This window comes from Rattus norvegicus, chromosome X (genome assembly GCF_021556685.1).
Source record: "Rattus norvegicus strain SHRSP/BbbUtx chromosome X, alternate assembly SHRSP_T2T, whole genome shotgun sequence".
Classification (NCBI taxonomy): Eukaryota; Metazoa; Chordata; class Mammalia; order Rodentia; family Muridae; genus Rattus; species Rattus norvegicus.
Genome location: NC_141554.1, coordinates 71,117,404 through 71,135,236, shown reverse-complemented (window position 1 = coordinate 71,135,236; position 17,833 = coordinate 71,117,404). Strand labels below are relative to the sequence as shown.

Here is a 17,833-nt window from a genome sequence, read left to right as displayed (position 1 = left end):
TCGTGGCAGTCAGTGCTATTAACTTAGAATCACCTAATACATATGGACTATCCATTACATAGAGAAGTGTAAGTTATGCATTTTGGCAATTTTATAAAGAAACATCCAGGAAGCTATCTTTTTTCTAAATAAGAAGTTTTAAAAGAATATATGCATCAAAATTATTTGCATACATGTAAATGATTATAATTTGAAGGACTAATTATTATGTATATTCATTAATAAGGAATGAAGAGGTAAGCATAATTTGATTCTTGATTTTTACTAAGCATTCTTTCCATCATCAGAATATTTCTTTTAAAATCTTATGAGCTAGATATTTCTAGCCCTGCTTTATAGACAAGGAAACTACAGCAAACATGTTTCAAATATATCCTATCAGACATCACTTTTTCTTGGGTTGGAGAATGAGAAAATTTATCTTGTAGGAAGCTGTTATTAGAGCTATGATTAGACATGTAGACATTATTGAAATTGGGATAGCTTTCAAGGTTAAAGGGATAGTAGGAAAAACAGTAAGTTCAAAAAACAAAAGACTGGGGATGGTTTAAAGCGATGGCAACTAGATCCATTTGGCAAGATTGTTAAAAAAGGAAACAACTGGGAAAATGAGCCAGATCAAGAGGCAGATCATAAAGAGACCTGAACACCATATTTACCAAATTTGGAATTGAACTTCCAAACAACTGGAGAGGATCTGATTTTGTGTGGGGGTTGTGTAGTAGACGTGTACCACTGGGATTGACCCCGTTGTCTTGCCTAAGCTAGGCAAGGACTCTATTAGCCTAGTCCAAGGAGCTGAAAATTCAATCCTCCATTATGTAATTATTCAGGAAAGCTTCTTTGTGACAAATACTGAGAATAGGGAGATAAATCATGTAAGGCTTCAATTGTCAAGGAACTTACAGTCCTGGGATATTTGAAATAAGATTCTAAAAAATATTTTAATTGAACTTTAGTACTGTTTTGTGGCAAGGATACCACGGGAATGAAAGTACAGTAAAGAGCATGGGAGATAAGAAACTTGAGATCACTTCACAATAGAGTGAGAAGTGATAAGGATTTGAATGTGGGTAGAAGGAATGACCAACAGTGCTTAGGGAAACATTTTCTTTTAGCGCCATAGTTCTGAAAATCTTAGTCTTGTCTTTTCCCAGAAACTCTAAGGTCAACTCTGATGGAAAATGCTGAACCTGGAAGGGGAATGATTCCTCAAAGAGACCACTCTGTTCATTTCTACATCTGACCTGAAATACTTTGAGTCAGCCTAGTACCTCACTGAGGTTCAGCATGCATCTAAAGCAAACAACATACCATCTAAAAACAGGAGCATGGCTAAGATTTTTGTTCTATTATTAGATAATTGCTAAGAAAAATATCTCAGTCTAACTTGGTCCTTTTTATTTAAAAGGCTGATCAAGCAGATTTCATATGAACAATTGGAAACTCCCACAGACTACAAGTTGCTAACCTTGGTATTTTAAGCAAAGATAAAAGGGGAAGGTAGATAGGCAGAATAAATTGATATATAATACGTTCTATTTTAACATTCAAATATTGAATACCAAATGTTTCCATCTTTACTGTCAACCCTGAGTTTATGTGCTTTCTTCATCAAATTAGAGATTAGACAATGCTGAAGAGCTGTGACACAATATGGCAAGTTTGGAAAGACACTTTCACTCAGGCATTGCCAACTTTCAAAAGAAGTAGTTAAGTGGTTATCATTTGCATGAGTAGAAAGATTATGCCACCTTTCAAAGAAAACACTGAGCAAGGCACATTTGCAGCAGCCTGCTCCATTGCCACAGTGAAAAAAAAAAGAAAGAAAGAAATGCAATGTGACACCCATGCTCATGATGTAAGGGACTCTGTGCAACCAATTGGACCTAAAAGGACAGAGATAACATCGAGTAAGTGCTATGAAATTTTCCTTCTTATTTAATATTAATCACACAACCTGCTGTCTTGTTTTCAGATTTATTTCACTTTATCACTCTCTAAAAAAGGATGAGTTCTGCTCACTCAACTAGCTGTCTGTCTAATCTTGTTCATGGAGTCATTTGTTCGTGTTTTACTAGCAACTAGGCCAGACAGAAAGAGAAATAGAGGGCAACAAAGGATGTTGAAAAGGGAGCCAGAGTGATAGAATAGAAAGGGCACAGAAAGCTGGGCATTTCACTTTCAAGATTTGACTCTGTCGCTTACATACGATTTTGGATATCTCCCTTTGTGAGAGCCCTTACACAGGAAACTGGCTTAAACTAAAAATGTTTAATGTTTAAAGTTGAGATATAATATTGTTAAAGTTAAAACTTTCTGTAATACGAGCAGCAGTCCTTTGCATAGATGTAGTGAATTCTGAACAAGCGTTTTTTGCTTATATGTTCAGTCAACTTGAGCATGTTATTCAATTTTTGTGTGGCTGTTTCTTCATCTGTAGCACGGGAATATGCATGTATGTCATTGGGATTATTATGAATCACATGAACTGGGCACTTTTCTCTTTCTTACTTCAAAGCAGTCCTATTTAAGCAGGCATTCGATTGTACAAGTTGGTAGTTCACTTTAAAGTTCAGCAAACAGTATTTTTGAGCTCTCGTCTATAATTCCTACCATCATGTTTTCTAATCCTTACCATAAATTATCCACTCTTTATCATGCCCTTTCATCCCATATCCCTAAACTAATATCTGGGCCACTGAGCTGCCCTATGCATAGCAGTGGATTATATAACAGAAGGGACCAACAAAGCCACTGAAGTGTCCTGCCTTTTGCGATGGTAAAGGGAACCAGTTAGGTAATCCATGAAACTCGTGGTATAGTACAGAGGTTAACACCTTGACTGAGTTGCTGTAGTCAGTTGACAGGTGCTAGAGAAGAGAGTCATTTCTTTGGGGCCAGAGTCATGGGTAAGTTTCTCATCTCCTAGTAGATAAGCCCATACAGATGCACATATGGGCAGAGCTAGAAGTTCTCAGAGGTTAAAAACAGTCTTAAACATAAAAGCCAACCTTTCTGGGGAACACACAGATCCAATCACTTCCCACCTCTTTGACATGTAGGCAAAGGCCTAGTTTCCAAAAGTTGGCATAATAACTAAATTTATTAACCCATGCAAATGTCAAAGGTTTACAAGCAATAAATAATATGTGCTCTTGCTATTATTGCTATTGTTATAATTATTTGTTATGAAACAGGAGTTGTCAATGTAGAGTTTTCTAAGAAAATAATATACAGTTTGCCTTCAGAATAGGTTCTGACTAGATGCAGACAATAACTTGTTGTGAGATCTTGGCCAAGACTTTTATATCTGTGCCTTAGGCACCTCATCCATAAAATGAGATAGCTAGAAAAGATGACTGCCCAAATTCTATGAACTCTAATTTAAGACTATTTCTGTTCACATTTCCTATAGATTTCACCCTTGGTTAAAACCTATGCTTATAAAAACTGAACTATAATGTTGGTATAATATTCCAAAAATATATTCACTCTTTTGGGTGTAGCTGTCAAATTGTATGGCTTCCTATTTAATTACTTGTCTTAAAGCTTGGGAAAGAAGAAAAAAGTTCATCCTTTCTCTGAAGAAATAATCTGTAAGATTTTTAATCTCCTCAAAGAAGAGGAAACTTGAAGTCTCTGAATGAAACCTGAATAATCGAAGAAGCTCACTGGAAAACACAAATATTACTAAATATTTGATTTCTATGTCCTATACTTTTTCTACATATACTTTTCATCATTCTGTAAATGACAATGTGCTTTTCCAGTTGTTTAAGCCAACATTTTGCCAATCATGTTTGTCCACTTTCTTTTTTCACCATGTGTATCAGCTGTCAGTAAATGCTCTGACTCTTTCATTAAAACATCCCAATCCAGCCATTTCTTACTTCTTTCACAACCTTACTCTGAACTATCATCTTCCTTTTGAAACAGCTTCATCTGCAACAGTTTCATCTCCTTGTTTCCCATTTACTCTGCAGTCACTTCTCCACAGATATAAGTTGCCAAATAAATGTATCATGGGTTTAAAGTAACAGATGCTATGAAAAAGAGTTCTACTAAAATACTATGTTATTTTATTTATGTTCTCAGAGTAAACTCTGAATTAATAAAGAATACTTAGGAGATCCACTTACACCTCTGATGCTGTGTTCTATCATTCCTTATTTAGGCAAACTAGTAATATAAGCCTCTGTCTTTTGTCAAGACTAGTGTGGACCTTCTTTAGGCTCTTGGTGCCTGAAATTATTTAATCTTGTGTAGCCACGTGGCTTATTTCTTCATTTCTTTCAGGCCTCTTCTCAAGTACTTCGTTCTCAGTAAGGCCTAAGCTGACCAACAAATACAAACTGTGATTTCACACCTTAGTACTTATCCTAGTCACTCTGCTAATCTCATCTTCATGACACTTGTTATTTGTCATATTCTCGTGACACTGTCAGTTCCACGGTTAGATTCTTCAATGCCTTTTCATTGACGATACAGAACTATGCATGTGGTAAATGTTCAATAAATATTAGCTGGAAAAACATACTGAAAATAAAACAGTGAAACTGAAATTCCTTCCTCCTTTGAAGCTATTTATCTGCATATTACCGAAACTTTCTGAACACAATTGTGAACATTATTATAATAGTCTTTTTATTCGTTATTTTGTTTATTTACATTTCAAATGTTATCTCCCTTCCTGGTTTCCCCTCAGAACCCCATCCATTCCTCCCTTCCCCCTCCCTCTGCCTCCATCATGGTGCTCCCCCAGCCACACACTCACTCCTGCCCCATGGCCTTGGCATTCCTTATGCTAGGCCATCGAGCCTTCACAGGACCAAGGGCTTCCACTCCCATTGATGCCAGACAAGGCTATCCTCTGCTACATATGCAGTAGTCTTTTTTTTTTCTTTTTGGTTTTTTTTTCCTCTTTGGGTCAATTTTTTTTATCTTTATTAACTTGAGTATTTCTTATTTACATTTCGATTGTTATTCCCCTTCCAAGTATCCGGGCCAACATCCCCCTAACCCCTCCCCCTCCCCTTCCATATGGGATTCCCCTCCCCATCCTCCCCCCATTACCGCCCTCGCCCCAACAATCACGTTCACTGGGGGTTCAGTCTTGGCAGGACCAAGGGCTTCCCCTTCCACTGGTGCTCTTACTAGGCTATTTATTGCTACCTATGAGGTCAGAGTCCAGGGTCAGTCCATGTTTAGTTTTTCGGTAGTGGCTTAGTCCCTGGAAGCTCTGGTTGCTTGGCATTGTTGTTCATATGGGGTCTCGAGCCCCTTCAAGCTCTTCCAGTCCTTTCTCTGATTCCTTCAATGGGGGTCCAGTTCTCAGTTCAGTGGTTTGCTGCTGGCATTCGCCTCTGTATTTGCTGTATTCTGGCTGTGTCTCTCAGGAGAGATCTACATCCGGTTCCTGTCAGCCTGCACTTCTTTGCTTCATCCATCTTGTCTAGTTTGGTGGCTGTATATGTATGGGCCACGTGTGGGGCAGGCTCTGAATGGGTGTTCCTTCTGCCTCTGTTTTAAACTTTGCCTCCTTATTCCCTGACAAGGGTATTCTTGTTCCCCTTTTAAAGAAGGAGTGAAGCATTCACATTTTGATCATCCCTCTTGAGTTTCATGTGTTCTAGGCATCTAGGGTAGTTCAAGCATTTGGGCTAATAGCCACTTATCAATGAGTCATATGCAGTAGTCTTAACCTATACTATTTTTACAAGGTAAACATTATTTTATTGCCTGAAATCTCATATTATAGTCACTTCAACATTGTTCTTTTTGTTCAGGATTGATTAAATATCCAGTGGTTTTGTACTTCTTTTATATCATTGTTAGAAGGTTGAATGTGTGTGTGTGTGTGTGTGTGTGTGTGTGTGTGTGTGTGTGTGTGTGTTCGTGTGTGTGCTTTTTGTGGATTTGATTTTTGTGTGTTTGTGTTCTATTTTTGTAAAGGAAGTCATGGTATTTTTGTTGTGGATTGTGGTAAATTTGTAAACCATCTGGGCAGAATGTTCATTTTCTAGAAGCTTTTGGGTGGAATTCCTGGCACCTCTTATTTATACTTTATCATCTCTAAATATGGAAAATCTGTCGTATTCATTTCCTATTTACATTGCTTAAATTTACTTCTAGACTCTTATTTCTCTAGCTAGTCTTTCAAGCACTATGTGGAAGAGGAGTAAGGGTCATAGAAAGCCCTATCTAGTCCTTATTTTGAATGTGATAATTTTTTTTGATGAGTGGATTTTTGTTTTTTATTAAATTTCTGTATGTACATATGCATATACACATACCTTTATGTGAATGTGATAATTTTAAGTCACTTTCTAATTATGATGATGTTAGCCATTGAGGTAATCTTCTTTCAGGACTCTAGGGCTTTTATAATGAAAACATGTTGGACTTTTGTTATATGCTTAAATTCAATTTTGTAAGTATTTTAATGAGGAGTTTTGAGCTTATGTTCATCAAGGATATTGAACTGTAATTTTTTGTTCTTGATGTATCTTTATCCTGCTTTGATACTAGAGTAATACTGGCTTTATAGAAGGAATTGGAAAGTGCATCCTAGCTCTGAATTTTTAAATTCAAGTATGTATTCTGAAGTAACCCTAGAAACTAGAAAAGTAAAGATGGACCATTTTATGAGGGGGTTGGAAATGTTCTAGAGCAGCAGTTCTCAACCTTCCTAATGCTGTGATATTTCATACAGTTCCTCATGTCATGGTGACCACCCCAAGCATAAAGTTATTTTCATTGCTACTTCATAACTGTGATTTTGCTATCATTATGAATTGTAATGTAAATATTTGTGATTTTGATGGTCTTGGGCTACTCCTGTAAAAAAAAAAAATTAACACCTCCCCCAAAAGGAGTCACAACCCATGGGTTCAGAACTGCTGCTCTAGAGGGAAGAGGGGTAGGGAGAGTGCACAAGAGTACTATGAAAGGGAAAAGTGAGAAAATGAGCGTGGGTACTTTAACTGGGGAACAGGAATGAGGGGTACTATAGAGAAAGAAGCATACACTACAGATATTTGAAAAAATGTATCAAAGCATTGTTTCATATGCTTACTTAAAAACAAGTATATCAATAAATATTAATATATAGACACAGATTCTATAGATACACAGATAATGCTCACCTCAAGAACCATAGACTGAATAACAAATAGTACAGATAAGTAATTCCTTATGGAAGTCCAAGAGACTTTCAAAGCAATGTAGATTATTGTTACTGCCCTTGGTTGCCTCCATGAACCTTAAAGCAAGAGCTTATTACTGAAGACACCACACACTTTGTACACAGGCCTTGAAGGAAATGAGAGAACTGATCTGGAAGTCTCCATGGGGAGCTTTCATAGATCTAAGGGTACTATATACGCTTCAAAGACAGGAAAACAATCAAAAGTCTTACCTTTAAATCACCAATGACCAGCCAGTAAAATATTGTTAGTGGTACAATAATGACCCTATTATTTTTCTCTTATTCCTTGAATTATTTCACTTGTGTTTATCCCTTCCTCCCCTGAGGGAAGTGGGGGGGGGCTCATTTATTTAGAAGCTCAAAATAAACCTTTGTATCAGTTGAAATCTTTGTATCAGTCAGACCAATTACTCTTGGTCTGACCCCATAGTGGATATGTTCCTTAAATCTCCACACTATGACTCATTAATTATCCTACATTTAATTTATATTGTTGCAGACTTTTCCAGACAAAGACATCAATTATATTCTCAGCAAATGCAATCACATAGTCAAAAAAACTGTGGAAGAAACTAGTAATTAATATGGCTGGAGTGTTAATATTGAATAAAAAAACTTAATAAAATATGCACAATTTAAGCAATGTAGAAATGGGATGAGTAAAGATATATAGACCAGAAAATATAGTTGAATGTCAAAATATCTCATATGCATGGTTAATGCATTTGTACAAATAATTCTGAGATAGATGAATGGGACAAAGATTCAACAATGATAACTGGATATCTATAGGAACAGAAATGGGACCTGGATCTTTACTTCACAACATATAAAACATTAAATCAAGGATTATCAAAGACAAAATATAAGTAGCAAAAACTGGGAAACTCATGGAAAGAAACATGGGTATATATGTTTTTGTTTTAGAATTAGGGAAAACCTCTTAATATAAAACAGCAAACGAATAATCCAATACAAAGAAACTCTGAATTTTATCAAATTAATCAAAAATGTTTTCCTTCCGTGGATGCTGCTAACAAATTTATAAATATTCACAAATCATTCCATTAAAGGACTTTTTATCAAACATATATTTTAAAAGACTCATAACTCAATGTCAAAATGGCAACACAACTAAGCATGAATAAAGAATATACATAGGTATTTTGTCAAAAAAGATAATCAACAAACACTCAAGAAAATATATTGATTGGAAAAATACACAATAAAAATGAGAATAAGCTAGAACTTCACACCCACTAGATATCACAACAACAACAATAATAATGACAATGACAATGATATGGGGCTGGAGAGAGTTGAGTGGTAAAAAGCACTTGTTATTCATTCAGAGGACCTTGTTCCAACACCTACATGAAATGACTCACAACCTTCTTCTAGGAGATGTGATGCCCTCTTCTGGCTTTCACAGGTACCTACACCTGTGCATACACACACACACACACACACACACACACACACACACACACACACACTTTTAAAGAAAAGTGATAATAATAAGTGTTTACAAGATATGGATAGAGTAGTATATTGACATAATACTCCTTCAATTCTAAAGTACACTTTTGTATAATTTAGACACTTCCAAACTGTCTAAAAAGACACTTTTGAAAACAGCTTGGCATATTCTTATAAAATTGATAATATGGGTACTATATGAAAGGACATTTCTGTTACTTATTATTTACCCAGAAGATTTAAAAGATGGCTTTGTGTTTAAGAGCGCTTGTTGCTTTTTCCAAGGATCCTTGTTTAGTTTCCAGCATCCATATGGCAGCTCACAACCATCCCGAATTTCAGGTCCAGAGAATCAGATACCCCAGGCATGAATGTGGTGCACATACATGCATGTGGGCACAACACTCATACACATAAATTAATGTAAATAAATTAACATTTTAAAAAGTATGCATGAAAGTTTGTGGCAATACAGTTATATAATAATAGTAGTAGTAATGCTCAAACAATGGTGACAACCATAATTTCCATAAGCTGGCAAAATGTGGCAAAATCTACAATATAAAAAATTATTCAATTCTGAAAAAATAATGAAGTCCTCACTATGTGATTTAACACTGTTTTAGTGCATTTAACTCTAATGAATGCAATGTTTTAGTATTCTGACCAAAAGCAAGAAAGTTAACATAACATTAAGTACCTTACTGGCCTCTTTGCAGTTATTTGACTATTAATGAATAAACTGGAAAATACTATGTATGCATAAAATGTACTTTTTCTTATATAGGAAAAATTATATGAAAGAACCTAGTCACACTAGAACTAGTGTTGCATTGCTGTGTTTATTTAGATGAGATGCAGAATGTGTACATCCATAGAGACTAAGAGCAAATTAGTGTTACATCAGAGTTGGGAGTTAGGTAGAGAGGTGACTGCTACCAACCACATAGGTTTTTGACTGGGTGAGTAAAGTTTCCAACATTGATTGTGATAGAAGGTACATAACTCAGAATTTGCTATAAAGAACTCAAATGTGCATAGATGAATTGTATGGATTGTGAATTATGTCTTGAATTGGCTACTGGTAACAAAATAGAACTCTGATACAACATGATCTAAATTGTCAACATTCTCTAGTGACCAACAGCACTTTAATGCTATAAATTTATGAGTGAGCCATTCCCAAACATGACATATCTGGCAGATTGGCAGCAATCAGTGTGAGAGAGAAAAGTAGTATCATTCGTGAGTTTGAAAACCACAATTTGTGCCGTCTCAGCTTTGCGATGTAGACACTATGTGGAGCCCTTACTAGGTAACGATCTAAAACATTAGAATCAGGAGAGAAGCTTCCAGAAGTTTTATGTTCTGCTTCAGAGACGTTTCCTCAAATGACCAACAGGTATTCAAAATGCAATATTTTAGTATTCTGACCAATAGTCAGGAAGTTGAGATAACATTAAGTGCCTTACTGGCCTATTTGAAGTTGTTTGACTATTAATGAATAAACTAGAAAATACTATGTATGCATAAAGTGTACATTTTTCTTATATATCATGAAGGTTATCATAATATTAATTGTATGTTATTTCACAAGTCACTATTTAAAGGTCAATGTTGTGTTCAGGACAAGTATAACTGAGTATAAATGAATATCACAGAACTCGACGAACTGCTGACAATGAAACTGAAGTAAATTAATTTCTTTACTATTTTGTTTACCAATACTAATTTTCATGTAGTCCGAGAAGCTTCATGTGAAGACAAAAACTGACTTGGACATACAGAATGGATGAATAGATACAGATTGAGACAGAGTTTTTGAGAAACTACAAGTATAATTATCTTCAGTGTCTGAGAGAAGGTTATCAGGAGGGTCATCACAGGGAAAAGGACAGAGATTAAGATAGGCTGTATAGATAGCTCAGTGCAGAGGACCCTGGATTCAAACTCCAGTTCTGCAAGACATATACCTACAGACACACAGACACACACACACACACACACACATATACATCCACACCTGGAGTTGGGGGAGGCAAAATATTTCACTAAATCTTCAAGTTGTATAAGCTATTTCCCACAATTTCCGCAGCAACTGTTGAACCTGCTCTAACCTGAAGGTAAAAATGTCCTGCTATGCGGCTGTTCACTTTACAGTTCGCTCCTGCTGTCTAGTCTTAAGAGAGGTGCTGCGTTCTGCATTCGTCCTGATCTGTTACTTGCCAGATTTTCATTAAAGAGATTCTTTAGGGGCATGCCACAGGTATAATGAGGGGGGAAAATCCTATGGAGTAGAAAGAAGAGTCTATATTTCGATGTCAAAGGCACGGAAAGGGGAATAAAAGAAAACCAAGCATAGGCAGGATTTGAGGAAGCTGCAGACAAAGAGAAAATGGAGTAGTTGGGGGTTGGGGAAGGTTTTTTTCATTCTCTTACCAATATGAAAAAATGTAAATTTTTGTTTATTTTTAATTATCTATATTTTTCATTATCATGATTTCAGATGTGATTATAAATCAGCCTTTGTCCCTCCAAGTCTTCATTCTGTTCCTTGCTTAAACCAAACTCCAATTAAAATTAATGGTCTCCTTATCACCATATGTAGTAGTTGTAGTAATAGCAATAATGATAATGATAATAATAATAATAATAATAATAATAATAATAATAATAATATCCATGTACAACTTGCAGGACACCTTGAAGAGTGACCATTATATGTGTACAAATCAGGAGATGAAAGAACTCTGTTTTAAAAGTATATATACAAACCAGATGAGAAAATTAAAACAGTGAAGAAAACACTTAAAAGAAATGTGTCAGCACATTCAACATATTATTTCCATTTATCAGCTCTTTAATGAGGTAAAATTAATAATGCCGGGAAAGCACCTCAAACTAACAATTGGAAAGTTATAAGTGATATAGGAAACATTTTCTACTGTGAGAGCTAGCCTACATAAGAGGGTCTTGCCATGGCTGCATCTTGTGGTTACTTACAAATGGGTGCCAACTGACTTGGCTATTTGGTGTTCGTGTTCGGGTGACTGACACCCAGGAAGAACTCACTATGTGTTTGCAAATTACAGAGGACAGCAGAAATCATTCCTTGATCAGAAAGCCAAATTTTGCTTTATAAAACATGCAAACTACTCCTTATATCGTAGCTGGGAAAAAATGCTTGGTAACTAGGAAGGAGAATTGGAGATGACATGAGAATTGATAAAACAGGAAACTTAGAAAAAATAAAACAAAAGGTACAACTTGTCATTGTCAGTAAAATAATGCCTTTTATGAATGTTGCAACAAACACACAAAAATATTAATTTCCATTCTGCATCTGAGTAATTTCTCTTTAGCCCCAACTCAAATTCTTTTCTGGGTTCTCCAGGGCTCTCATTTGTAAGCATTCATGTTTACCACAGTATTGTGCTGCAAAGTTTTAGTCTTATTTGATCTCCAAAAGAAAACAGCTCCATAAGATATCATCAGACTTATAAACAAGGCCCATTATTTTATTTTTCTTTCTGTTCAAAGCATATGCTTATTTTTTACTAAGTAAAAATAAGACAGGGCAGATTTTCAGTTTCTGCCTTCTCAGTAGACATGTTGCTAATGTCTGACACCGAATTACTGCTTCTGTTAGTAAAGCTAAAAAATTTTCTCCCTCATATAACTAATGTTCATGGTCACAGACAATTGAATAAAGTTGTGAGAAGCTTCCAGAATTTTGAGATATTAAATTCAAAATCAGCACACGAATGCCTGCCATCCAGAGGGAATGCGCTCTGGACTTGCCTTTAAAAAGTCTTTGCTTTTCATCCAAGTACGAAGTACGGGAAACAAAAGAAAAGTCAGAAACTATTTCCATTTTAAATGTTGGTTGCATTCTCATGAGATCAATTAATTAATTTGCAACAAAATGATTCAAATGATTTTCTAGATCCTAGAAATGGAAATTGTCTGCTCACTTAGACAGGAACTTCATTGACTCTAGCCAAATTCTCTCTCAAAAATTTAAAGTGTCAATGAAGCTTCAAAGTGTACTGATCATTCTAATAGCAAAGGGACCCCTCCCACTAAGGACAGAGATAAAATCAGAATGCTCACTGTATAAATGCTAGAAAGTATTTAAATTCACTTGGTAGGAAGTCAGACTGTAATTTTAAAAATGCAGCTTCTAAAACCAACACTGAGAACTACTACTTTTCTTCTTCTTAAGTGTGCAGAGTTGGGGTGGGATAGACCGAGGATGGGTGGCTAGCTCATGGGGCTAGGCTTAGCACTGTGCTAGACTAGAAAGCACTTTAGACATTCCCACCCAAAGTAAAGTTTGTAGTAAAAGAGGGACTCCGTTCTCTAGTTGACAGCCCTAGAAAAAATTAACCATACCGAGTAAATCTATTCTCATAAAACGAAGACCTTTTATCCCACAGTAAAACCCATCACAAAAATAAACACTCTAACTTAACTGGAAAAGATTTAATGCTATCAGATAAATCTTTGAAAATCCTGTAAGACAAACCTTAAAACCAAATAGAATATAAACTGTGATAAACTGTTTCTTCAACAACTCAACAAAAAGTGTATTTTATGAAAACTTATCCTCCCTTTTTCATTTTTGGACATTGTCCTAACAACCAAGAACAATAAGAGAATACAAATTGTTAGAATTAAGTCACCAAAAATTATGGCACATCTAACAAAGACATTTGGGGGACATCCCAAATGAAAGAAAACCACTTGAGACACAAACATAAATCCATAGAGAAATGCGAACACCTCAGGAAAATCAACCATTAATTACTCAGTCAATACTCCATCTTATCAGATGAAAAGATTATCTTAACTTAGTGAGAAAAGGGTTTCAACTAGTCTCTGAGAGGCTCAAGAAGCAGTGGTAAATACTTTTAATAAGGCAAAATTGCCCGCCACTTTTCTCCTGTCCTAATTAAAACTGTGAGGCAACATTGTGGTTCATAGGTCACTGACAGTTCTTGCTCAATTTGTTAGCACAAGCAACTCCAGGTTTAAAATATAAGTATGTCCTTAAAATGAAAAATGTAATGTGGTGCCGTATTCCTCTCTCTCCAGTATAAATTTCTGAGCACACTCAAGCAGCAGGACATGTTTTACAGTTTTGTTTTGTTTGCAAAACTTGTAAGTCAAACTCAAACCTGCTCAAATTATTCATTTACAGGACATTTCTTTTCTTTACAGGTTCAGTGCGAGCCCCAAATAAAGGCTTTCTGATGTGTTCTAATCTACAGAAAGTAAACACTTTTCAAGAGAAAACTGGCCCACACAGTTACTCCCAACAATCAGTCAATGCTGAGAAATACGTGAGAGCAAACTTTGCTCACTGTTTACCACGAAAGTAACCCCATCTACCTGCTCTAAATGTGCTTGTTGAATTCTCTAAGCTGATCTCTAACCAGAGAGCAAGTCCCCCGCTTTCTTCCAGGGAAACAAAACTGCACTCCTTCACCCCGAGCCCCTCAGCAATCAGATGCGGCTTTTCTTTCTCCGAGAATTGAGAATTCTATTATCTCTCTTTGAAGGATGCGGCCGAAATCAGGTTTTTGCTTTTATTTCCCTTTTATTATGCCAAGACCATTCACTTCACGGACTAGAAGATGAATACCAACAGACCCATAGACAAAAAACTCCCCACATTTCTGATCCTGTTCTCAGGACTTTGAGGAAAGGAGAAGGAAAAACAGTGAAAAACCTTATGGGCGTCATTCCTGAAAATGGCCCATGCAATTGGATTTAAGTTTGGAAGTCATAGGACTTGAAATATCAGAAAGATCTTAATGGAGGAGTTTAGAAGTCTAGGGAAATTGGAGGGGAATTTTAAAGAGTATGTATTAGCACCCCGGAGTGCAGCAAGATTCTCTGGGCTTAGGTGGAACATTTCACAAGAGGACAGTCCCCAGGAGGGCTCCAGATGTAGGACAGACCTTCCTATAGAACTGGACTGAGCTGTTTTAGGATCCCTCCGAATGTTCTCTTGGGCGGGAGTCCCTAGATTCCACAAAATGCAAACTGCTACTCTGTGCCCTTGGTCAAAAGGAGGCATTTTTAGGATAAACTTACCGCATGTCCCCATAAGGTCCGGAGTAGTTCTCCATCCAAGGTCCCATTTCACTTTTAACACAACTGGGACTGGGATAGGGGACTCTGTTCACAACTCCACCAGGATACCACACTTCAGAGGCAGAGAAGTCACCCTCCTGGCTTGCCAGCCCCTGAGGGGGCCGAGTGTAGCCATAGGGGGCTACAGGCCCAGCATCGCTTGGGCTACTGCTGCCGCCCCCGCCTCCTGGCCCATATAATTGGCCTTCTTCAGCTGTGAAGAGAGTATGCCAGGAAGAAGAGGCGGTGGCTGGGGGCGATCCAGTGCTGGGTCCGGCTACACTCCCTCCATGTAGGCTAGCCAAGTCCCCATAGCGGCATTGCGCTGCCGCCGCAGCCCAGGCGCTGCCGTAGTCCAACGGGTTCTCCAGCTTGATGCGGGCGTGTGGATGGGTAGGGGGCGGGGGGTGCGGCGGCCCGGACAGAGCGAGCGGAAAGTTGTAGTAGTCGCGATTCTGGTATGCTGCTGCCTCGTCTACTGCTCCAGACTTATACAGAGACAGTGAGGACGGGATCTCAAGTGTCCCAGAGCTACCTGCTTCACTGCTGCCAGAGCAGCCCAGACTCTCACCTTCCAACCCTTTGGCGTAACCTCCCTTGAAAGAGGAATACTCAGCAGTCTCTTCAGTGCCTTTGCCCGGGCCTTCGTCCAGGGAAAGACCTTTGCATTCGGCCAGAGGCGCACAAGGAGTGGGACGCACGGCGGGTGGACCTCCCAGGAGCGACGCGTACATGCAGTCGCCCCGAAGCTGCTCCCCTGGACTCAGATGTTCCAGTGCTTCCACACCCAACCCCATGGACACAGACACTGCTTTACACAACTCCTTGGCACTGTCAGATATGGTCGAATTGCCCCCTAGGTAACTATCCTTGGAGGAAGAGGGAGCCCCAGTGGCCTCCCTTGCTCTCACGCTGCTGCTGCCTTCGGATATTACCTCCTGCTGCTGTTGCTGCTGCTGCTGCTGCTGCTGCTGCTGCTGTTGCTGTTGCTGCTGCTGCTGAAGAAGTTGCATGGTGCCGGCCTCGCTCAGGATGTCTTTAATGTCTGCGGAGCAGCTGCTTAAGCCTGGGAAAGTGGGGCCCAGTAGGGACAACGTGGATGGGGCAGCTGAGTCATCCTGATCTGGAGGAGCTGGTGGCTGCTGCGGCAGCCCCTTGCCAGGAGCCGTGGCAGCTCCAGGCTCCGGGAGGCAGCCGCTCTCAGGGTGGCCCTCGGAGGCTGACTGCTGCTGTGAAGGCTGCTGTTCCTCCTCCAGGGCCAGGTAGCCTGTGGTGCCTCTGATGTGGGCTTGAGGAGAGCCATCCTCAGGGTGCTGCTGCCGCCGCCGCCGCCGGGGGCTAGTCTCCTGCCGCTGCTGTAAACAGGCACCGGGAGGTGCTATGCTAGCGGCCTCAGGGTGCCTGGGGCCCGGGTTCTGGATCGCTTCGCGCACGCTCTGGAACAGATTCTGGAACGCTCCTCGATAGGTCTTGGACGGGGGCCGTGGGTAGACCCTTCCCAGCCCTAACTGCACCTCCATCCTTTAGCTTGTCTCTAGCTTCCACCGAATTCCCTTATCCTGCCTCCTCGTCTCTTGCTCTGAAGAGTTCTACTGACTGATGATGTAGTATCTGCAGCTAGCTGCCCACCTGCGGGAAGCTCCAGGGAAGAAAACTTGCAGGGAGGGGGGGGGGAGCGCCCAGATAGCCTCAAAGTCTCCTGTAAAGGAAGGCACGCGCTAGACAGGATCTGCCCTGCTAGTTTCACAGTTTGTCCCTAAATACTTGAAGAACAGATTAAAAGATGCTCAAAGCTTGACTGGGGGGAAGGAAAATTCTCTGCCTTCCAAAGTCAATGTCCACTGAAGCAGGTGCAAATAAGAACTGGGCTATTTTCTTTTTGTTTTCTTTTTGCTTTTGTTTTGCTTTCGACTACTGAAGCCCCAACTGTCTTTTCATCTTTTCAATTCTAGCTGCACACACAGGGTGAGGGGCGGGCAGTAGGAGGTGCAGGGGGGAGAACCTGGAATCAGGGACTCTCCAGCGTGCTGTTGCTCCTCAGTCTCTGGGCTCCCAAAAGCCTCCCTTCCAATGGGCAACAAGCTCGTCTGCTTTCAGCCAAAGGGAGTTACCTCTGTGCAAACTGGCTGGCAGAGCTGGTGGTGTAGGGGAGAGGGCTGGCCAGGAAGCCTGCCTAGTCCGCTCAGGGAGAGGGGACCCAGGAGGGGTAGGGGTAGGAGGGAGGAGGACAAAGGCAGTCTTAGTCCTACCGGACACTTTCTTCGCTTCCTCCGAGTCTCCCGCAGCTTTTAGAAACTTCACCGAAGAGGAAAGGGCAGCTTCTGGGCGGCGGCTTCGAAGCCGCCGCTCTGCAACAGGCGTTGGCTGTCGCTGGGCTGGGGCTGGCGTGGTATGTCCCTTAAGCTTCTGTATGGCACTGGAGTGGCTAGCTCAGTCTTTTCCCCTCTGATGCCCTCTCAGCCTCCAGGTTTGCTCCGGACCCTCTGGTTCTCCCAGCAGGCTGGCTCCTAGGGATCTCCGAGGGGGCGCTGGGAGGTGGAAAGCAAATGCAACAGTTTGTGAGTCGGTCCCGCCCCCGCGGGCCGGCCTCCCTGCCTTCCCACCTCCTTTCTCTCTCCCCTCCCCTCCCCTCCCCTCCCCTTTCCTTTTCTCCCCTCCCCTCACCGCAAGCTAGCGCAGGGTGGCTTTAGAGAACATAGTGCTGGCGTAGTATGGTTGAAGGCTGGAAGGACTCCCTGTAGCCTCTGAAGACCCCTTTTCCCCAAATACCACTTGTTTTTCGGAACCGGGCTTTAGACTCCAAAGCAGAAGCTTTAACTTGGAGCGATTTTTTAACAGACAAGCCTACCGGCTCCTCAAAAGGTTAGCACAGGCCGGATTTCATTCCTGAACCCAATCCCAAAACAGATTCTCCGAGGGAGGAAGGGGCATTAGAAGTACCGGCTACCAATTGTTCTTAGGTACCCTCTCCCCCAGGGCCCACCAGGACAAGCAGAAGGGAGA

At 39.9% G+C, this 17,833-nt stretch overlaps 1 protein-coding gene across 2 annotated transcripts in view; it reads right to left on the bottom strand.

The window, feature by feature from the left end:
* Ar (androgen receptor) overlaps window positions 1-17,349 on the bottom strand; it is a 174,522-nt gene extending 157,173 nt beyond the window's left edge. Inside the window, exon 1 of one of the 2 annotated variants that reach the window (XR_015646155.1) lies at window positions 14,792-17,349. Coding sequence is in view for 1 of the 2 variants with exons in the window: in NM_012502.2 (NP_036634.2) it covers window positions 14,792-16,350 (1,559 nt within the window). In the remaining variant the exon portion in view is untranslated. 2 annotated transcript variants of the gene reach the window in all.
* Between the last annotated feature and the right edge of the window lie 484 nt (window positions 17,350-17,833).